Raw genomic sequence first — 23,849 nt, forward strand, 5'->3', positions numbered from 1 at the left:
GGAGAAGCATTGTGGGACAACACAAAGATGGAGTGATCTTACCTCCCCACACAAAGAAGGTTGGAGTAAGGTAAAGGAGAATGTGGAGTTAATTTAAGTAGTGCTAAAGGACAGTACATTTGTTTTGCTACTGAAAAGATGAAAAATGATTCCATGACATTCTCTTTATTTCCTCACTGAGGAAAGGAGAATGAAGATTGAGTATTCAATGGATTAAAAAATACTCAAAGCTGCCTGTTTCCTTTAATTGAAATCAGACCAAAGGCCCAATTTTGGTTATCAAATTGACTCTTTCTAGTTTTTCAACTATTGTGCTTCAAATCGTATGTCTCTGTGCTTCTACCTTAACTTGAGGGGACATTCTAAAGAGGCATTCCTGCATACTTGTAAGAATTGTTGGAGTTGAAGGGAATCTTAGAAAAAGATCTTAGAGACAGGAAGAAGGCAGAGGAGTAGGAGGACTCTAGGCTTGCCTCATCCCACGAATACAACTAGATAACAATCAGCTCACCCTAAATACCGCAGAAATCGACCTGAAGACTGACAGAACAAACTCCACAACAAAAGGGAGAGAAGAGGCCACATCAAAGAAGGTCCTTGATGCAGAAATGTCATCTAGAAGAGAAACAGATCCTGGCTGCTGCAGAGGGGAGGGAGTCGAGGTTGTGGGTAAGGGTGAGAGAGAGAAACGAACAGGGGAATGCACAAAGAGAACATTTCCCCATAGCCACTGGCTTGGAAAATGAGGGGCTGCATTTCGTGAGTTCTTGCAATCAGTAGTGCGTAAAGTCTGGAGTTTTAAAGGGCATCCGGTTTAGCTGGTTTAGTGCCCTGAGGTACTGCACTGCTCTTGGGCAGAGGGCAGGCAAACAACGTGGGAGCATATAGCATGGGTACAGTGGTCTGAAGAGTGCCTGGGGCACACAGTGGGGAGATTATTTGCTCTTCTCAGAGCACGTCCCTCAGAGGCAAAGTTCAGAGAGACCTGTCTGTAGGAACAAAGCCGCTGGCTGGCACCATCTTCTCCTGCCCCTCACCACAAACATAAAGCCACCTGTAAGAAGCAGTGTATTGCTAACACAGGTTACCTAACTTGCTTACACCAAACACCACCCCCTTGCACTCTGGTGGAACTACCTTTCTCAATCACTCTTGCTTGAGTCCCAGCACAGCAGACCCCTCCCCCAGAAGACCAGGACAAATGCCTGCCCACACCACATCTCCCAACCAGAGAGTTTCCCTTGGCCTCAGTTCCAGGAGAGGTGGTGACAGGTCTCATTTCATAAGCAGACCAGAGCACACCTAGTTAAAACCCGCTTCATTCAGGCCAGGGATGAAACACTCACCAGACCAGGCAAGGAGAGCCTCTGCAGACGACTGGCCTGAAGGATAGCATAGCCAGAACACAACAGCAGAACGCATGCAGCACACACTGGTGACACTCCCTGAAGTGCTAGACCCTGGGCATTACATGACGTCTTTTTCCTAAGTCCATTACTTTCGGGAGCAGGTGACATAACTGGCTTCTCTAACACACAGAAGCTGGCAGATACTTAGACAAAATGAAAAGACAGAGGCATTTATCCCAAATGAAAGGACAGGATAAGGCCATGGCCAGAGACCTAAATGGGACAGATGTAAATAACACACCTAATGGAGAATTTAAAACCATGATCATAAGGATGTTCACTGGACTTGAGGAAAGAATGGAAGACATCCAAGAGACCCTTACCACAGACATAAAAGAGCTGAAGAATCAGAGATGAAGAGGGAAGTAAAAATGAACAAGTTGGAAGAAGCAGAGGAACAAATTAATGACCTAGAAGACAAAGTAATGGAACGTAGTGAAGCTGAAGAAACAAAGACGAATTATCCAATGCAAGAATAGACTTAAGGCACTCGGTGACTCCGTCAAATGTAAAAACATTCATATGATAGGAGTCCCAGAAGAAGAAGACAGAGAGAAGGGGACAGATAATTGATTTGAGGACACAATAACTGAAAAAATCCATAATGTGGAGAAGAAAACAGACATCCAGATCCAGGAGGCACAAAGAACTTCCATCAAAGTCCATACCCAAGACATGTAATTAAATTTGCAAAATATACTGCTAACATCTTTTTTTTTTTAGTGTTTTCTTTTTTGTTTTTGTTTTTTTTTATTTCCATGACAGAACGCAGACACAAGCAGGGGAGGGGCAGAGAGAGAGAGACAGAGAGAGAGAGAATCCCAAGCACTCTCTGTGCTGTCAGTGCAGAGCCCACTGGAGGGCTTAAACCCACGAACTGCGAGGTCACGACTTAAGCTAAGATCAAGTCATGCTTCACCGACTGAGCCACGCAGGCACCCCACTGCTACAAATCTTAAAAGCAGCAAAACAAGTCATTCACTTCCAAGGGAAAACCCACAAGGCTAGCGGGAGATTTTTCAACAGAAACTTTGCAAGGCAGAAGGAAATGGCATGATATATTCAAAGTGCTGAATGAGAAGAATCTGCAGCCAAATATACTCTATCCAGTAAGATATCATTCATAATAGAAGGAGAGATAAAGAATTTCTCAGACAAACAAAAATGGAAGGAGTTTGTGACCACTAAATCAGCCTGTAAGAAATATTATCGGGGACTCTGAGTGGAAAGGAGAGATCAAAAGTGACAGTATAAAGGCAGGAAATGTAAAAGCAGTAAAAAATGTATATTTCTGTAAAAAAAATCGTCAAGGAATGCCCCAAAAAAGGATATACAATATAATAGCTTATCAAAACATGGGGAGGAGAAAAAATGAGCTCTAACTTAAGTGACCATCAATTTAATATAGACCGCTACACGCAGAAGAGGTGATATACAAATTAATGCTTATCATATACCAAAACCCACCAATAACCATGCAAAGAATAAAGAGAAAGAAATCCAAATATATCATTAAAGCAAATTAGAAAGACATCAAAGGGAGAAAAACAATAAAGGATTTGAGAAAATCTCCAGAAACAACCACAAAACAAGTAGTAAAATGACAACAAATACATACCTGTCAATAATTATTTTGTATATTAATGGAATAAACACTCCAAACAAAAGACCTAGGGTGACAGGATGGATTAACAAACAAGACCCATCTCTATGCTGCCTATAAAAACCTCATTTTAGACATAAAGTCACCTGCACATTGAAAGTGAGGGGATGCTTGCACTGTTGGTGGTAATGCAAACTGGTGCAGCCGCTCTGGAAAACAGTGCGTAGGTTCCTCAAAACAATTGAAAATCGAACTACCCGACGACCCCTCAATAACAATACTGGGAATTTATGCAAAGGATACAGGAGTGCTGATTCGTAGGGGCACATGTACTCCAGTGTCTATAGCAGTGCTTTCAACAATAGCCAAATCGTGCAAAGAGCCTAAATGCCCATCAACTGATGAATGGATAAAGAGATGTGGTTTGTATATACACTGAAATACTACCTGGCAAGGAGAAAGAGTGAAATCGTGCTATCTCTTGCAATGTGGATGGAACTAGAAGGTATTATGCTACGTGAAATAAGTCACAGAAAGACAGATATCATATGTTTTTGCTCCTATGTGGAACTTGAGAAACGTAACAGAAGACCGTGGGGGAAGGGAAGGGGAAAAATAGTTACAAACAGAGAAGGAGATGGGCAAAATAGGAGACTCTCAAATGCAGAGAACAAATAGAGGGTTGATGGGGGGCGGTGGGTAAGAAGGGAAAGTGGGTGGTGGGCATTGAGAAGGGCACTTGTTGGGATGAGCCCTGGGTGTTGTCTATAAGTGATGAACCACGGGAATCTATTCCCAAAACCAAGAGCACACTATACACACTGTATGTTAGCCAAGTTGACAATAAATTCTATTAAAAAAAAATGAAAGCGAGGGGATGGAGAAAAATTTATCACGTTAAAAGAAAAAATAGCGATACTTTTGTTAGACAAAAGAGTCCTTAAAACAAAGACTGTGGGGCACCTGGGTGTCTCAGTCATTTGAGCGACCGACTAGGTCTTGCCTCAGGTCATGATCTTCTGGCTGGTGGCTTTGAGCCCCATGTTGGGCTCCAGGCTGACAGCATGGAGGCTGCTTGAAATTTTCTCTCCCCCTTTCTATGTCCCTCCCCAACTCTGTCTCTCTCAAAATAAATAAAACAAAAACAAAGACTGTAGCAAGAGCCAAAGAATGCTACTGTATCATTAGAAAGGGTACAATCCAATAGGAAGAACTAACAATTGTAAATATTTATGCACCCACCATGAGAGCACTCAAGTACATAAAACAATAACCAACATAAAGGAACTAATTGATAATAAGACAGTAATAGGGTACTTTAACACCCCATTTACATCAACAGATCTTAACAAAAAAATCACCAAAAAATACATCTTAACAGAAAATCACCAAAGAAACAATGGCTTTGAGCCATACAGAGAAAGACAGATATCATATGTGTTCACTCTTATGTGGATCCTGAGAAAATTAACAGGAATCCATTGGGGAGGGGAAGGAAAAAAAAAGAGGTTAGAGTGGAAGAGAGCCAAAGCATAAGACACGCTTTAAAACTGAGAACAAACTGAGGGCTGATGGGGGGTGGGAAGGAGTGGAGGATGGGTGATGGGTATTGAGGAGGGCACCTGTTGAGATGAGCACTGGGTGTTCTATGGAAACCAATTTGACAATAAATTTAATATATTTAATTAAAAAAAAGAAAAAGAAACAATGGCTTTGAATGACAGAGCGGACCAGATTGGATTTAAGAGATTTTTTTCAGAACATTCCATCTTAAAACAGAATACACCTTGTTGTCAACTGTACATGGACTATTCTCAAGAATTGATCAAAAAAAAAATACATGCAGGTTAAATAACGTGCTACTACACTGGAATGGGTTAAGCAAGAGATACAAGAAGAAACTTAAAAAAATACGTGTATACAAATGGAAATGAAAAAAAAAAAAAAACAATGGTTTGAAACCTTTGATCTGCTGCAAAAGTGGTGCTAAGAGGGAAGTACATAGCAATATAAGCCTACTTCAAGAAGCAAGAAGAATTTCAAACAACCTAACCTTACACCTAAAGGAGCTAGAAAAAGAACAACAAATGAAGCCTGAAGCCAGCATAAGAAAGCAAGTAATAATGATCAGAGCAGGGGGCCCTTGGGTGGCTTAACTGGTCTGACTCTCGATTTTGGCTCAGGTCATGATCTCACAGTTGTGAGATCGAGCGTCATGTTGGGCTCTCTGCTGGCAGCATGGAACCTGTCTGGGTTTCTCTTTTTCCCTCTCTCTCTCTCTCTCTCTGCCCATCCCCCACTCATGTGTGGTCTCTCTCAAAATAAAATTTAAAAAAAGAGATTAAAGCAGAAATGAATGATAGAGAAACAAAAAACAGATAATACTAAAACAGATCAATGAAACCTAGAGCTGGTTCTTTGTAAAAATTAATAAAACTGATAAGGTGTTAGCCAGAGTAATCAACAAGAAAATAGAAAAGACCAAAATAAATAAAACCACAAATGTGAGAGTAGAAATAGGAACCAACACCACAGAAATACAAACATTTATGAGAGAATATTGTGAAAAAATGTATGCCAACAAGTTGGACAACTTAGAAGAACTGAATAAATTCCTGGAAATATATAACTTACCAAAGTAAAACAAGAAGAAATAGAAAATTTGAAAAAAAAAATCAATAACCAGCAAGGAAAGTGAATCAGGAATAAAAAAAACTCTCAACAAACACAAGTCTAGGACCAGATGCCTTCAGACATAAATTTTAACATGTAAAGAAGAGCTAATACAAAAAAAAAAAAAAAAAAAGTTTAACCTGTCCTTTTCAAATTGTTCCAGAAAAACATAAAAGGAAGGGAAACTTCCAAATTTATTCTATGCCAGCTTTACCCTGATACCAAAACCAGATAAAGACACCACAGAGAGAATTACAGGCCAGCATCTCTGATGAACATGCAAAAATCTTCAACAAAATAAGCAAACTGAACTTTTAAACACTACATTAAACTGAACATTTAAACACTACATTAAAAAATCATTCACCGAGGGCAGAGGCAGCTGGGTGGCTTAGTGAGGCAAGCATCCAACTTCAGCTCAGGTTATGATCTCATGGTCCGTCGGTTTGAGCCCAGTGTCAGGCTCTGTTGACAGCTTGGACCCTGGAGCCTATTTCAGATTCTGTGTTTCCCTCTCTCTCTGTCCCTCCCCTGCTTGTGCTCCTTCTCCAAAATAAATAAACATTAAAAAAATCATTCAATCATTCACTATAACCAAATGGGATTTATCCTTGGTTTCCAGGGGTGGTTCAATATTTGCAAATCAATGAATGTGATATATCATATTAATTTTCAAAAAAGCATAAAGTCATATCATTGCAATAGATGCAGAAAAATAATTTGACAAACTATAACATCCATTTATGTTACAAACTTCAACAAAGTAGGCTTAGAGGAACCATACCTCAACATAATAAAGGCCATATATGGAAAATGAGCAGCTAATATGATCCTAGCTGGGGAAAAACTGAGAGAAAAACTTCTTAGATCTTGCTTCTAGTTATCTGCTTCTTCTCATTAGCACCATTGGTTGTTAGTAAATTAATCTTAACATTTATTACATCCTACTTTAATGGAGACCAATTTCTCCTATACAAGTTTATGTGTCTTATCTCTTTTTTTTTTCATCCACATTTCAATTTATCATTTTTGTTTTTTTTCTTAACAAACTGCCCAAAGGTTAGATTTCTTTTGTTCACAAATCTGTTAGGAAAAGTGTGGCCAGGACAGCTAATCTCTGCTCCGCTCAGCTTCAGGTGGGGCAACTGAAAGGTTTGGGGCTGGATCCACTTGAAGATTTGTTCACTAACGTCTGGTGGTTGATGCTGGCTGTTGCCTGGGACTTCAGTTCAGGAGGCAGCAGAAACACTTAAACTGACACACCTAGACCCTCTTTGTGGCCTAGGCTTCCTCACTAAATGGGGAGCTAGATTCCAAGTAAGCAGCCTGAGATACAGAGCAAGGCAGAATCGCCTTTTGTCACCTAGGCTTGGAATACACACAGGATCATAGTCACATATTCTGTTCATTAGGAGCAAGTCACTAAGGTTGTTCCATGGTCTTTTTTTTAGTGGAATTAATATTTAAAACCTATGGACACCTTGAAAAAGCAGTATAATTTACCCACTGGCCACAAATGTTTGTATTCCTCCCACCTGAAAAATACATTCACTCCCCTCCCCCTCCAATACCTCCTGCAAGTCTCAGTTATCATGGCCTCAGGTTCAGGGCTTGAGTCCGAGATCTTACCATCTTAATCAGGTGCAGTGGGGATAAGCTGCCTGGGTTATGGTATCTAAAATATAGCCCCTTGAGTGCAAGTGTTCTCAATATGAGGACTTGAGAATGAAAGCGACAGTTATTTACCACTCACAAATGCAACATTCTAGTCAACTGCTGAAGACTCACCCATTCAGAAAAAGAAGATGGGAAGCACCCTAGTCCATAAGAGTTTGGAAATATAGCCTGATGCCTGCTGTCAGTTCTTATGTTAGGACTTAATCCTAACCACGGGAATACTTTCTCCTGTCTCTTCCCTTTCTTTACTCCTTGAGCTCTTGGTTCCTTCCTTTTCATAAGGTGTATTTGTAGCCGTTTTTTTATCCTGCTTCCTCCCTGTGGGACTTCTAAGACCCAAAGGCCTCTTTTCATTTTGCACTATTTGGTCTCTTTTAGTCCAAGGTAGCAAATAGTATGTTTGCTACCATAAATCTCTTACCTTTTTTTAGTTTTCTGTAAATATTACTGGATTTCATGCCGTGTTTTAGCAAAGCGACCCTCCCAAGTCCTTTTGAGATAAGCTTTTTGCTTCAGGTTTCCTGTGAAGCTCTTTTAGGACAATGCCTTTAAAATTCGTCTACTCCTGGGGCTCCTGGCTGGCTCAGTTGGTAGAGCATGTGACACTTGATCTCTGGGTGCTGAGTTTAAGCCCCATGTTGGGTGTGGAACCCACTTTTAAAAAAATCTTATACTCTTAAGATCCTTAAAGAAATTGGAGGCATACCTTAGATCTTTCTGTTTTCCTGGTAGCACCCTGGATTTTCTCTTAACCCAAAAGCCATTTCTTTATTTTAGCATTATTTGACAGTTCAACATGTAGAGAGGCTGTAAATGAGAAACAGATACTTGAACCCAGTCAGTCCTGGTTCCTTTCAGTTGCATAGTCTTTCTTTAGTTTCTCTTTCCTATCCGTTTTACTTTCAGGTATTTTGTAGCATGACTTCCCTTTCCTCCAGTGTCATTTTCTTCACTTGCTTAGAAACCCTTGCTGTCAGCCTCTTCACAGGCCATCAGGTTTCCACTAAGAGTCTTGTGGAGGCCCTTTTTGGGTCTCATTCTTATGCTTTTCTACATCTTTCCAGGTTCAGCCTACCTCCTGGTTCAAAGGAAGTTTACTTTTAGGGTTTTTTGAATAGCAGCACACCATTTTTAGTATCAGTATCTGTGGTAGCAATTTACTGCCGCATACTAAGCCACCTCAAAACCTAGTAGTTCAAAACAGCATTTCTCTTGTTCACCAATCTTATTTTAGGCAAAGCAGAGTAGGGCAACTCATTTCTTCTTCATTTGGCATCAGCTGGCATAACTGGAAGCTGGAGACTAGAATCATCTAAAGGCTTGTTCACGCACGTGTTTGGCTGTTGAGGCTGGCCTTTGGCTAGGACGTTGGCTAGTCTCAGCTGGAGTATCTACACGAAGACTCACTAGGTAGCCTGGGATTCCTCACAACGTGGTGGCTGGGTTCTAAGGGTGAGCTTCCCTAGAGAAAGAAAGTCAGATGGAAGCTGTATCACATTTTCTAAGCGGGCCTTAAAAATCACAGCAGTTCTGCATATTCTGTTCACTAGAAACCAGTTACTGAAGCCAGCATATATTTAAGGGGAGTGATTTTCACAGAAGTATCAACGAATTTATAAAACCACCACATCCACTCACCTTGTCTTACCAGTCATATAGAATGGATGGAAGTCCTTCCCAACTCAGCATCACTGAAACTCCAGCCAGTTTTGTTGTTGTTGTTTTTGTTTAGTATGATCTCTTATTTTCTAGAAAGTAACAAAGGATTACAAGATAACAGTATTGAATTAATTTTTTTTGCCTCAAAAACATATGTGGATCATCCAATTAAAGTTTTATACTGGGAGATGTGATTTCTTAACACATCCTGGAGAATCATTTCTCCTGGGAATGCACTTCAAATTAGCATAAAACATTTGCAGTTCAGAAACAGGTCGTGGCATTAGAATCATTACTTCTAGATTCATGAATTAGAGTCTTATTTCCAGAGTCTTATCTTGGGACGTACTTTTTGACTTGGGCATACATAAGTCAATATTATATTGCTAAAAATTCTTTTAAAATTATAGAGTGCTAAGATGGGGGAAGGGCTAAGAGAATTTCTCCTAAGAGGGGACTTATTTTATGAAAGAAAGATATGAAAAAATCATAGAAAAATAAAAGTATAGAATTAAGTGCAAATGTTGTGTACAAAAGAGAATGATAGCAAAGATCTATTTCAGTAACACCTGATGGCTTTAACTTGGCCCTTGATTTTCTGAGTTGTTTAAGGTTCCACATTCTAAGACAAGTAACATTTCATTGCAAATGAGTTTATTTAAAAATTTGAGTGCCTGGCTGGCTCAGTTACTCTTGATCTTGAGATTGTGAGTTCAAGCCTCACAATGGGCGTAGAGATTACTTAAAATCTGAAAAAAAAATTCATAGTAGTTTTGAGTTAGACTCTTTTCACTCCCCTCAAAACTATAGTGTTTTATTCATGCAGGCTGATGTCCTTACAACAGAACTGGAAACTACATCTTCAAAATGTCTACACATGGATGCAAAAAATCAAGTTCTTCAACAAGAGTTATTATCAATGAAAGCTTTTGAAGAAGAACGTGAAAAACTAGAGAGCAACAACAAGAAGTTACAGCAAGAAGTAGTAAAATTGAAACAATTTATGGAAATGAATATGGTAGAACGCGGTCAAGTGGAACAGTATAAACGGGAGATTGAAGAAAGAGCACGACTGGACATAGAAGAAAAATGACACGAAGTCAACCTGTTTTTACAGGTTAATTGATTGATCTGTAATGTGCTGTAATTCATTTCACTGCAAATTACATTTTGGATAGATGTATTGTAGGGGTTTCCTCTACTTGCTTTATGGTAATTTGTAGATTTCTGGAGGCATTTGTTCCTCCCTTTAAAGATTTCAGTTTTCATCATTATTCCTACAAAATCGAGAGGATAAGAAAAAATGATGATTTAAACAACTAGTCTCACTATGAAGAGGAAAAGAAAAATTATGATTTAAAAATTGCACTGTACTTGGATTATTCTTAAGTTTATTGTTGACTTTTAAAATTTTCTCATTGATTCTATTATTTGAATTATCAGATTGTGTGAATACTAATACAGGAATGATTGAACTTTAATTTTATAAATCATATTTAATTCAGTTGACATTAATGATAAATATTTTACACTTGAGCTTTTTTTCATTTAAAATTTCTCTCTGAAACATTGACTCCGAACTAAAGGAAACAGGTATAATTAATTATTCAGATTATACCTATTTTGAAACTATCCTGTAAATTTTTTTTTCATTAGGCACAAGCAGCAGCTCGAGAAAATTTGGACCAGGTAAGAGAAAATGCTCATGCTTCAACGAGAAGTCAAATGGAACTTAGAATTAAAGATCTGGAATCTCAGCTCTCTACAATGAAGATGTCTCAAGTAGATTCGACTAAAACAGAGTTGGAAACCTACAGGCAACTCTACCTAGAAGAATTAAAAGTTAGAAAGTCCTTGAGAAATAAGCTGAACACGTAAGTCAAAACAGAATCATAGACAAGAAATTTAGCTTATTAATTTGCCTCTAAAGCATAATTTCTGTGGAGCCAAGATCATGAGATGAGTAGGAAGTGAAAGCCAACTAGATCGTGTCATTTTGGAAAATGAGGTTTCTAAGTGAACTTACCTTTGAAATGTTAGTCCAGGACAGTTTGCATCCCTCCTCTTTTTTTCGGGTTTACAGGACCTCTTCCCCCACCCCCACCCCCGCACTCCCCGCCTTGTATATTTTCCATTGATCGGATCTGCTAGTCTTTAAGTGGATTGTTCGAAGCTTTCTCATTTAGAAGTATATTATTATAAAATTGCTTGTCAGAATTACCCTAAATAGAAATGTCGATGAGTTTCTTTTTGGAAGATTACATCTTTAACCTAAAAGGTCAAGTACTACTACTACTCATCCTGGCAGCTTGGTACATTTATTCTCTTGATTGTGATCTTTGGTATGATTACTAGAGTGGGCCTTGAGGCAAACCATCCTTTATGCTTTTTATACTTTACATAAAGGCATCCAGGTGAAATACAGAAAGACTCACACAGGCCTGAAGGGTAGTATAATTCCCAAAATGGCTAAAAAGAGCACCATGGTGGGAGGGAGGCATGTGGAAGACGGAAGACACAAAGGGCAGATTCTGCCTCCAGTGCCTTGGTAACTGTTATAAGCTAATTGCCTCTGTAGCTGTTTTAGTTCTTTCTGATCACACGTCTGTCATCTACTATCTCCCCTAGAGATTGTTGGTCTCAATGATTCCTCAGTGTCAAATGCTCAGTTTCTTTGAGATAATAAGTGAAATGTACAAGAGTGGTGAAAGCAAACGCTTGAAAATGTCTTTGAGGGATGGTTTAGTTTTATATCTGTAAACAGGTTTACTAAATATAAGTATGTATATATAATGGCATCCTGAAGGATCCTGTCAGTACAGCCACTCCAGAAGACAGCAAGTATTATTTGTTAAGCCATGTACATCACTGATAACCACTTCTCTCCCTTCCCTAATTTGAATTGTTAGTAAGGAATCTCCCTGGAAACATAAGTATTTCTTTAGAACAATTTTAAAAGTATAATTTTAGATAGTAGGTGTGCTCCGTCACATGTTCGGTGTTAAAACACTATTCAATGGCAAATGCTATTTACTATTATGGAAACTTAAAAAAATGTATGTCATTTAGGAATGATTTAGGGAAAAAGAAAATGTATTCGTGTTTTTTACTCTTCACAGGACTAATGAGAGACTGTCAGAGAGCAATACAAAACTTCTTGTGGAGAGACAGCAGCACCAAACTTTACTCAGGACCCTTACTATGAGCCCAGGCCTGGAACCACCTTATTGTGGATATTTTGAAAATAATTTAGTGCTCAATGGAAACCTTACTCCAAGAGGAAACTTAGTGATTCCTACCTTAAACCCACGACCGTCATATGACGACAGGGAGACTTCCTTGTGGAAGGTTAGTTATATTATCTGTTTTACTTTGGGTTTCAGATATCTGATATAGTTGTTGCTTTTAATTTGGCGAAATTCTGAGTTGTTTAAGTAACTAGCCCATACGAAGTAAAAGTCAGCATTATATGTGCTAAGAAAGAACTGAGGTAAATTATATATATATGTATATATATATATATATATATATAGTATAATATATAATATTATATTTATATAATATTAATATAATTTTAATATAATAAAACATAATATGTATAATATATTATAATATAATATATTATATATAATATTTAATATAATATTAATATATAATATTAATTATATAATTATATAATATTAATATAATATTAATATATATAACATATATATTATATATATTATATATATATTAGTCCCTTGATCTCTCATTTCTAAGAGATACTTATTTTTATTTTATTTTAGCAAGAGAATGAATGAATGCATGAAGGGGAGGGGCAAAAGGAGAGGGAGAAAGAGAATCCCAAGCAGGTTTCATGCTCAGCACAGAGCCGAATGTGGGGCTCGGTCTCAAAACCATGAGATCATGACCTAAGTCAAAATCAAGATTTGGACACTAAAAACAACTGAGCCACCCAGGTGTGCCACAAGAGACACCTAGCATTAACTGTATTCAGTAAATATAACTAAACTTACCCATGTTAAATTTCTTGAAAAGCTTTCATTTAAACTTGATTTTAGAAAGTAAATGTTATTGCCTGCTAACCACAGGTACACTTAGATGCTTGGACTTATTTTCAGTTGGCAGTGGTTCATTAACATTTGAAAGTTTTGCTATAATCCAGTTTGTCCAACCCTGTATGTCAGTGAATGATCGTCCTCCAAACACTTAACAACATATGAATGTTTACTATTTAAAAGAATCCATGGGGGTGCCTGGGTGGCTCAGTCAGTTCAGCGTCTAACTCTTGATCTCAGCTCAGGTTTTGGTCTCAGGGTCATGAGTTCAAGTCCTGCATTGGGCTCTATGCTAAGCATGGAGGCTACTCTAAAAAAAAAAAAAGAATCCATGGTAAGTCCTTTTTATGAATTAAATCAACTTGTAACACTAAAAAGGTAAATTTCTCTTTTAAGTTAAAAGTGTTGCTACTTTCTTACACGAAAATACATCTTTAATTGCTTTCTTATGTATGGCACTCTTTTTTCTTTTTCCTTTTTTTTGACTTATACCACCTTTGTTTCTATTTTTATAAACTATCTTGATGAGTGATTGTAGACCATTTTATAAATAGCTAAATCAAGCAAATATTTGAATTTTTAAAATGAAGCTTTTATTTCTTCAAATGAGTTCTTTGCCCCTTTGTCTTTTCTTTTTCTGGAACCCCTTGAAAGCAAGTATTATTACACTGGATGTTGTCCCACAGGTCCCTTAACCTAGCCTCATTTTTAAAATTCTTTTTTCTTTTTTGTTTTTCGGCTTCGATGATTTCTGAATGTTGTCCCACAGGTCCCTTAACCTAGCCTCATTTTTAAAATTCTTTTTTCTTTTTGTTTTTCGGCTTGGATGATTTCTACTACCCTGTCTTGCAAATTGTTGATCTGTTCTTCTGCATCTTCTTATCTGCTGTTGATTCCCTCTAGTGTATTTGTCATTTCTGTTATTGTATCCTTCAGCTCTGATTGGTTCTTTTTTATATTTTCTATCTCTTTCTGATGTTATCACTGGATCCATTCATTCTTCTCCCAAGTTCACTGAGCATCTTCATGACCGTTACCTTGAACTCTTATGAGGTACATTACTTATCTCTGTTTCACTTAGTTTTTTTTTTCTTAGGTTTTTTCATGTTCTTTCATTTGGAATGTACTCCTCTGTGTCCTCAGTTTGTCTGACTTTCTATGTTTGTTCCTAAAATGGTTCCTTTCAACTTTTTCTCTCTTTCGAGTGGGCGTTGCTTTTGAACAATGTACATTAGTTATGAAGTCAAGGAAGAAGAGAATGTTTCTGTAAGTGTTGTCTAGTCATTTTTCTCGGTGGAGCTGTGACAGGTGACACTGGGTAGGTGGCAAGTAACCCTGCTCTTCTCTTTCTAAATTCAGAACACAGGAGACAGGGAGATGGAGATAAACTTAGTAGCTTTATTACTAATACACACTAACAAATTGGAGGATATGATTTAGGTTATGTTAGCCACTTTGGGCTTCCTCCCAAATTGGGCACTTCCCCACACATTTGTAAATTGAGGAAACAAATGCTTGACCCCCACCCCAGGGGCCGGGTGCTTACCACAGAGCTGAGAGAAGACCCAAATTCATGTTACTGTGGGCAGGCACATCTTTTCAAAGAGGAGATTCAGAAACACATAAGTACTGCTTAGCTCCTTCTCCCAAATTCACCCGTTAGGTAAGTCTCCCTTCCCGTCGGGAGGGAGAGAGAGATAAGTCCACACGTGAGAAGTGAAGGTTCACCTATAAATTCCGACTGGATTTAAATTATAAATAAAGTGAATTGTGTCTTTTGTACATACCAACGAATGATGAGAGGTTAGGCAGAAGCATGCTAGAAGGGAAAGAGAAATCTGTGTTGGGTTTCAAATTTTGCTATAAATAACCACACCATGGGTTCACTCATTTGTTGATTGATTTTGATAAATCAAATTTTCTTTGGAAGGAATAAATAATCCTTTCAGGAAGAATTTACTCAGTTTCAGCTTGCTTGCTTCACCTAAAGATTTTCTCTTTAAAGTTCTCTGTCCTGTGGTTTAAAAAAGTTGTGCTTGTGGTGCCTGGGTGGCTCAGTCGGTTAAGCGGCCGACTTCGGCTCAGGTCATGATCTTGGGGTCCGTGAGTTTGAGCCCCGCATCGGGCTCGGTGCTGACAGCTCAGAGCCTGGACCCTGGTTCAGATTCTCTGTCTCCCTCTCTCTGACCCTCCCCCATTCATGCTCTGTCTCTCTCTGTCTCAAAAATAAATAAACGTTAAAAAAAATTAAAAAAAATAAAAAAGTTGTGCTTAAAAATTGACAGCTACTAAAAGGAGTTAACATAATTTCTGTTCCTTTATTTTCACTCATGACTTTAAAATTTGTAATTTAGTTAGAGAGCTACTATTGTGTGCTTCATACCTAAGCATTACTGAGCCACATGGCAACGTTTTATGCATTCATTTTCTCTGAGTTATACTTAAAATACACATATTTTTCCTGACTATGAGGAAGTAACTGGCATAGAACTCTAGGCTTGGTAAGACCACAAGTGTAGTCCTGGTCTGCATCTAGTTGGATTCATGACCTCAGGCAAAGTGCATTCTCTCTGAGCCCTTTTTGTCTATTATGCAAAATTCGGGACTTTGACTAAATTGGTGACTTTTATACCTTCAAAATAATTTTTTTTCAAAGAATAGAATGTATTTTTTTTGCATTAAACTGTATTGTGTAAAACAGAGAGAAGTAGAGCTGTCTAACTAAAGGAGAGATGGAGACTACGGCTGTGACTTCCTTGCCCCTCAATCCTGCAGTGTCCCCAACCGAACCTTAGATTTCTATGGGCCATATTTGAATGCTAACAGTTAATGAGAAAATCCTTCTAATTAAAAATCCTTTAAAAATGTTCTTTGAATTAAAATTTGCTGATATATAGTCATTCTGTGTGTAATTTTCTCACACTCTTATATTTCTGATCAATGGAAAGGTATACATAAAAGTACACATGTGTTCTTATTCATGGACTTGAAAGCTATTTTCACCATCGAAACACAGTTTTTACCTAGATATAAAGATAAAGGTCACAGAGGTAAATATTTAGGAAAAGAGCTTTTGGGGAAAAGATGCAACATTACCTTGGTAGCTCCTTAAGTCATGTCATATAAAAAACGTGGTTTATATTTTATATCGTATTTATTAATGTAATATAAAATTGTTTGAATAAAGCCTTCCCCCATCATCTGGTATTGAGTTATTAATTTTATAAGTCTGGTATAGTCATGTTGTCCCATTCATTTTATAAGGCCTGAATATAATGCTATTGTCAAAAAAGTGTTATGGTTCCTCAAAAACTTAAAAATAGATATTCATTAATTCCACTGCTGCGTATTTACCCAAAGAAAATGAAAACACTAATTTGAAAAGTTGTATGCATCCCTATGTTTATGGAAATATTGTTTGCGATAACCAAAATAGGGAAGCAACCTAAGTGTCCATGGAGAGATGAATGGATAAAGACAATGTGTAATATGTATACAATGAAATATAGCTCAGCTATCACAAAGAATGAGATCTTGCCATTTGTGACAACATTGATAGACATAGAGGGTATTATGCTGGGTGAAATAAATCAGAGAAAGACAAATAAATACCATCTGATTTCACTTACATGTGGAATATAAAGAAAAACAAAACAAGTGAACAAACAGAATCATAACTACAGAGGACAAATTGGTGGTTGCTAGAGGGGAGGTGGGTAGAGAGGTATGGGCAAAATAGATGAAGGGGAGTAAGAGGTACAAATTCCCAGTTATAAAGTAAATAAGTCACAGGAATGAAGAATACAGCATATGGAATATCGTCAAAAATACTGTATTAATGTTGTATGGTGACAGAGGGTAACTACACATATGGTAGCAAGCATAGCATAGTGTATACAATTGTCCAATCTGAATTTGTATACTGAAAAACTAGTGTAACATTGTTATGTCAACTATACTTCAATTAAAAAAAGGTATTAGGGAAAACAGTCTCTGAAAATATTGGGAAACATGTCAGCCAAAACATTTGTCCTCACACCCAAATTTGTAGACATTTGAATCCTTATCACCGCATTGTTGATTATGTCCTGTACACTATTTTGGAGCCCGTTTGGGGCATTCAGGGAGAGGCTACCTTGTCTAAGAAAGATCTAAATAAGACCATTCTCGACAGGAACAGTTGTAATATACAGTTGACCCTTGACCAGCATGGTTTTGCACTGTGCGGGTCTACTTTACTTACACATGGATTATTTTTGGATACTGTACAGTACTGTAAGTGTATTTCCTTTTCCTTCCATTTTTCTCAATGTCATTTTTTGCCCTAGCTTATTCTACTGTACAAAACATGTATGAATCGACTGTTTATGTTACCGGTAAGGCTTCCGGTCAACAGTAGGCTATTAGTAATAAGTTTTGGGGGGATGAAAAATTATATACAGGTTTTTGACTGTACCGCACCCCTGTGTTATTCATGGGTCACCTGTAGTTGGAAATATTCGTACACATTTCATAAGTGGATAACCATAACTTTAATAAGTCAAGTGTTTCAAAACTTGGTCCTAATTTGGAGAAAGGAAACAAAGTTACAATTGAAAATTGTATACTGTTTTCCTTATCTCTAATGGAGAAAGTTATAAATCAGAAGCTAAATTTGGAAACTGTTGTAACCCTCTATTTTTCCTTTCTTCAAAGAGATTTTCTGAAATCTTTGTGTGCATATGAAAGGAAATAAGTGTTTTAGTCATAATACAGATACCAAAACGTTTTTACTCAATTTTTGCCAGTAGAATTTCCACATGACAGTAAGACAGTCCCACTTTCTTCATTTTATATGTATTTAAGAGTCAGTCCTGAAAAATTAACAGCAAAAAGCATTCCTTTAAATTTTGTTTTTCTACAAGTGAAAAAATGGAAAGCCCATTTTAAGGAACAATTCATTAAGGTAAAAAACTGATTAAACTTTCATAAATGGCAGTTTTTCTAATCATTTCCAAGTAATAATTCAGTATACAATATGATTCTTATTTAAACTTTTTTGTACCAGTAATATCCAACATCACTTTTCAGAGATTATACATAATCAATAGATCAATATTAATTGTGCTTTTTATCAGACTCACTTAAATAGCATTATATATATATATATATATATATATATATATATATATATAATGTACACATATTATATATATTAATATAATACACATAATATATTATATATATAACATACACATTATATACGTATACACACACACACGTATATATGTATACATATGTGTGTGCGTGTATGTGTGTATCTGTTCTCCGTTATCTAAAACTAAAATAAAATAGGTAGGAATTTATTTTATTCATGTGATAGTTTTTCTGTTTAAGCAATCCCTAACTTTGGTTTAATCTCTACAAGTATTATTTCAAGACCACATGTCCTAAGCTATATATAATTCCTACCATGTCTTTTGCTTACCTTACACATTCTAAATAATATTTGGCTTATTTCAGACGCAGCAGGAGTTGGAGAAAAGAATAACCAGAGCATTAGAAGAAGGTATGTTGCCAAAATGTATGAAGTTAGATATCATTGATTTCTGAAATAAACTATAAATAGTAAATGGCATCCCTTTCCATTGTTTGGATAATAGATACTACATTCACATTTTTTTGTACATAGCTAATAAAAAATGTAAAAGCATGAGCATAATGAAGAACACACTTCTTCCTCATTTAGTCCTCATGTGTCATAGCTCTTTTAAAATCTCCCACAAGTCTAGGGGCACCCAGGTGGCTCAGTCGGTTGGGCGACTGAATTCAGCTCAGGTGGGTTCAGGCCCCACAGAGAGCTCTGTGCTGAAAGCTCGGAGCCTGGAGCCTGCTTCAGATTCTGTGTCTCCCTCTCTCTGTGCCCCTGCCCGCTTGTGGTTTGTCTCTCTCTCAAAAATAAATAAACGTTAAAGAAGTTTTTTCAATCTCCGTAAGTCTATATATCTGTTATTATTTCTGGCGATAATCTTCCTTCAGTGGTGCCATCCCTATGGAACTGTCAACCTGCACAAGTCTCAGAAAAGGTGTGCTTTATCAAATTGTTGTTTCTGCTAGTGATAGAAGACCCAAAAGCCAAAGTAATCTTAGTAATGCTTGGTTAAGTAATTAGAGGTCATATAGCTGTCATTGACAGGTAACGGGTTTCAATCTTCACTCATTGATTTTGTCATTGCTCTTGCCCTTGGGTAAAACTTCAAATTCCTTAGCATGGAATGAAAACACCCAAATCAGTTTGCTTCTTGCCAGATGATTCAGCCTTGTCTCTCACTGTTTGCCCTACTCTGCTGCTTTGCTCTAGCACCTTGTCAAACTAAACTACTCATAATTAATTGCACAAGTGTTCTTCCTCACTTCTAGCTCTTTGTATGTGCTTCTTCCCTCTACCTAGCATACTTTTTCCTTATCCTTCGGGTATCAGCTGACATATCACCTTCACCAAAGAGCAGACAATATTGACACAAAACTGGGATGTCCCTTCCGTATGTTCCAGTAGTGCTGTGTTTCATACCTGTCACTTATATCTGTATACTTGGCTCTGTTTGGAAATGCCTGTTTGATTTTTCGGTTTATAGTTTATGATTGTTCAGGGTGGACTGTGTCCTCATCTTGTACTTTCGTCTTGTAATGAAAAAAACAGAAACTCTGACATTTATCCACAATAGCAATTAATTCAGTGTGCAACCCTGAGCAAAATATATTTAATACTAATCTTGGGTTTCATATTGCAGTTGTACATAGGTATTTTTCATTTTTCTTAACACTCATAAAGGCCCCAACTTTTTTTTTCTATTTCCTTTCCTTTCCTTTCCTTTCCTTTCCTTTCCTTTTCTTTTTTTTTAATCACTTGTAGTGAAAAGTATTTTGGAGAAAGAAGATAATTCTTTCTTTTCCTTTTCAGCTGCTACCAAATTTGAATGAGGATCCTGTAGAAATCCTTTAGTATCTACTGATGATTCAATTCTAAATCAAGATCCAGTATGGAAAGCGTCACGAGAATATGTACAGATTTTGAACAAAAATTATACAATTTGAAAAATAAATAGAAAAAATTTACTGGATGCTTACAAAACATTTTCATTGCTTCCCAATTGAACACACTATACGGCAAAATCTTGATTAAAGGAAAAAGTTTTTGTTTCATATGTGTGTAATGAAAATCTTTATAATATTTCAAACTATGTTTCTTGGCATCCCATTAACTTTTAAGCACATTTTGTACGTGCAAACCAGCACTAGAGGGTTTTACATACATCAGACCGCTCCACTACCAGCGGTTTGAACAGCACCCAAACAACCAAGTTGTCATTAATACTTCAGTAGTGTTCATGGATGGCTTTTTGTATTTTCCAATTTTTATGACTATATGTGGGCCTAAAGATTTAGACATTATTTTGATGTATTCCTGCTGTGGCTATTGACAATGTTTGTACATATTACATTTTTTTTATAGTGCCATAAAACCTATCTATGATTTTAATTGTAAACACTGATTCGTAGCTCTTTCCACATGGAGAAATAAGATTTGCCTAAGGCTTTTCAACTTTTCTATTTATTTATTTATTTATTCATTAATTTATTTTTGATTTGCTTCTTGGAAACAAAGTTAGAGACAAGAAAAATTAGAGAAAACAAAACAAAAAAACCTCCCCCCCCCCCCCGCCCCAGAGCCATTTGCAAGTAAACTGCTAATGGGATGCCTGATTCCTGTAGCATTTAAATCCTACAAGTCAGTACATTCCACATAACTACCACACAACCTTCACAATCAGAACATTAACTCTAATACACTCGACTCTTAAACAACGGGGTTAAGGGCTCTGACCACGCCCCCCCACAGTCAAAAAGCCATGAACAACTTTTGACCCCCAAAGACTTAACCACTACTACTACCAGTAATCTTTTGTATATTATCGTATCATACTATATTCTTAAAGTAAGCTACAGAAAATACCATGAAGAAAATTATAAAAGAAATTACATTTCCAGTACTGAAAAAAAAAATCTGTGTGTAGTCAGTGCACCCATTAAAACTCTTTTGTTCAAGGGTTCAGTATAATTCTATCATTTATTCCTCATAATTCTTTTTAAGTTTGGTCACTTATCTGTAGTATACGTTATACCAAGGAAGGTCCTGTTTAGAGCCATGTATTGAATTGTGTGTCTTGGTCTCTTTCACTCCAGAACAGTTCCTTTGTCTTTCCTCGACTTTCATGACTTTTAACCTTTTGACGGGTAAATTCCAGTAATGTGGAATGTCTTTCAATGTGGATTTTTCTTAGGCTTCCTTATGGTAAAATTCAGACCATACATGTTTAGCAAGAGTATCACTACAACCTACTCTTTGCATCCTATCATGTGACCTACAATTTTGATTTGTCCCCATACTGGTGATGTTAATGTTGGCCACCGGAGGTAGTATCTGCCAGGTTTCTCGCCTGGAATGTTAACTTTCCACTTTCCAATTATTTAGTATTTTATGGGGAAGTACTTTGAGACATGTAAATATCTCCTTTCTCAGACACCCTGTGCCAGGCCACCTCTTCTGCAGATGACTTGCCCCCCTGCAGGTTCTGAAAACCCCCACTGGGCTATTCTTCCCCTGTGCAGATGCCTCCCTACCCTGTTCAGTCTGTGATACTTCATTATTCTATACCATTCACTTTTCAGGGATGCTCTCACTTGAGCTCCAACACTGTGCAGGGTGACTGTCCTACACATAATGCCTTCCCCATTCTAAACTCTAACACCTCACTCTGGACCCCCACAACTCCATGCCTCTGTTTCTAGGACTGGGAACTAAAATGTTGGGGATGAGAAAGAAGAAAGGAAGAAGGGCTCCACGGGTCTTTTATAATCAACTTGGCAAGCTCTCCAAAGCCGGTTCTCATTGGAATTGCATCGAATCGGCCAACAGTTTGTAAGGAAAGACATTTCTTATACTGATTTTTCCAAACAACTAGTCTTTTAATTATCTAAGCTTATTCCCCACAATATATTGTTTCTTACTCGAGTGTTTTTTCTGCAGATTCTTTTGGATTTGGTACATGCAGTGACATATAATCTATAAATAGTGGCATTTTTGTTTCCAATTCCTAGAGCCTTCATTTTTTTTCTTTCCTACTACAAGAATGACGTTGAGTAAATGTGAGGATAGTGAGTGTTCATGTCTTCTTGAAATTGCAACATGTAAAAGTAGTTTTCTATAACTATGTAGATAGTGGGGTTTTTAAAAGTGTGCGTCTTTTATTAGTCTCTTAGTTTGCTCTTGCCGTTTACAACAGATCACCATCCACACAGTGTCTTAAAGCCACACGCATTTATCTCACATTTTTATGGGCCAGAAGCTAAGCAATGGCTTAGCTGGGTCCTTTGTTCAGGTTCTCACAAGGCTGTACTCAAGGTGTCTGCTAGACTGCGCTTCCCCATTTGGGTGCTTCAACGGGGAAGAATCTGCTTCCAAGCCCATTGAGTTTGTTTATAAGAGAATTTCCTTGTGACCATATGACTGGACTCATTTCCACAGCTCTTTGCCAGTTGGAGGCTAGTTGGAGGCTTAGGTCCTAAGCGTTCCCAGACACTTGTCTTAGTCTTTTTGGGCTGCTCTAACAAAATACCATAGGCTTATGAAAAAAAAAAAAAGTTTTATTTTTCACAGTTCTGGAGGCTGGGAAGTCCAAAATGAAGGCACTGGCAGATTCAGTGTACAGCGACGGCCTGCTTCCTGGTTCATGGACGCTGGTCTTCCTGCTTGGCACAGGGCCAAGGGAGCTCTCACAGCCCTCCTTTATAAGGGCACTAATCCCATTCATGAGGGCTCCACCTTCGTGACTTCATCATTTCCCAAATCCCCCACTTCTAAATACTATCACGTTGAACATTAAGAGTTAACACATGAATTTGGGAATTTGTGGGGACACAAATATTCAGCCTAGAGCAAGGCTGTTCCTTGTTCTTGGCCACGCAGACTTCCTCAATACGGCCGCTTAGTTTAGGAGGCCAGCAAGGAGAATGTCACTTCAGCGAAGGCTCAGTCCTCCTTGAAGGGTGTTCACGTGATTAGATCAGGGTTGCCTAGCATAATCCTCCTTTGGATTAACTCTGAATTAACTGAATTAATTATGTCTGCAATTTTCCTTTACATGTGCCATATTCTAATAGCTAGAGTCAAGTCACAGATCTTAAGCGAAAAGATTTATAAAGAAAAGGTGACAACACTAAAGGGCAGATATTATGGGGTCACTTAGGGTCTTTCTGCTACAAGTATATTAAGGAAGTTCCCTTATAATACTAGTTTTCTAAGTTCTGTCATGAATGAATATTGAATGTTAAAAGATGTTTATTTCACATCTATTGAGATAATTTTTTTAACTGTTTATTTTTGAGAGAGACCAAGCAAGCCAGCAGGGGAGGGGCAGAGAGAGAGGGAGACAGGATCTGAAGCAAGCTCTGCGCTGACAGTGGCGAGCCCAATGTGAACCCCACGTGGGGCTTAAACTCACATACTGTGAGATCATGACCTGAGCCTAAGTTGGATGCTTAACCGACTGAGCTACCCAGGTACCCTGAGATAAGTTTTTAAAATATTTGTGAATGGGGGGAGGGGCCAAGATGGCGGAACAACATGGAAGTTTTGTGTGTGTGTCTCCCATCCATGAAATACAGCCAGGCCAACACGAAACCATCCTACACACCTAGAACACTGATCGGAGGACTAACACAACAATCTGC

At 37.6% G+C, this 23,849-nt stretch overlaps 1 protein-coding gene across 1 annotated transcript in view; it reads left to right on the plus strand.

Moving 5' to 3' along the window:
* The window catches only part of LOC131496466 (ankyrin repeat domain-containing protein 26-like), a 95,888-nt gene extending 75,714 nt beyond the window's left edge, over positions 1-20,174 (plus strand). Inside the window, 5 exon segments of the mRNA XM_058702025.1 lie at positions 9,848-10,138; positions 10,678-10,895; positions 12,141-12,369; positions 18,582-18,627; positions 20,020-20,174. Of these exon segments, the coding sequence (XP_058558008.1) occupies positions 9,848-10,138; positions 10,678-10,895; positions 12,141-12,369; positions 18,582-18,627; positions 20,020-20,153 (918 nt within the window). The 3' untranslated portion in view covers positions 20,154-20,174.
* The last annotated feature ends 3,675 nt before the right edge of the window (positions 20,175-23,849 follow it).

This window comes from Neofelis nebulosa, chromosome 15 (assembly GCF_028018385.1).
Source record: "Neofelis nebulosa isolate mNeoNeb1 chromosome 15, mNeoNeb1.pri, whole genome shotgun sequence".
NCBI classification, from domain to species: Eukaryota; Metazoa; Chordata; class Mammalia; order Carnivora; family Felidae; genus Neofelis; species Neofelis nebulosa.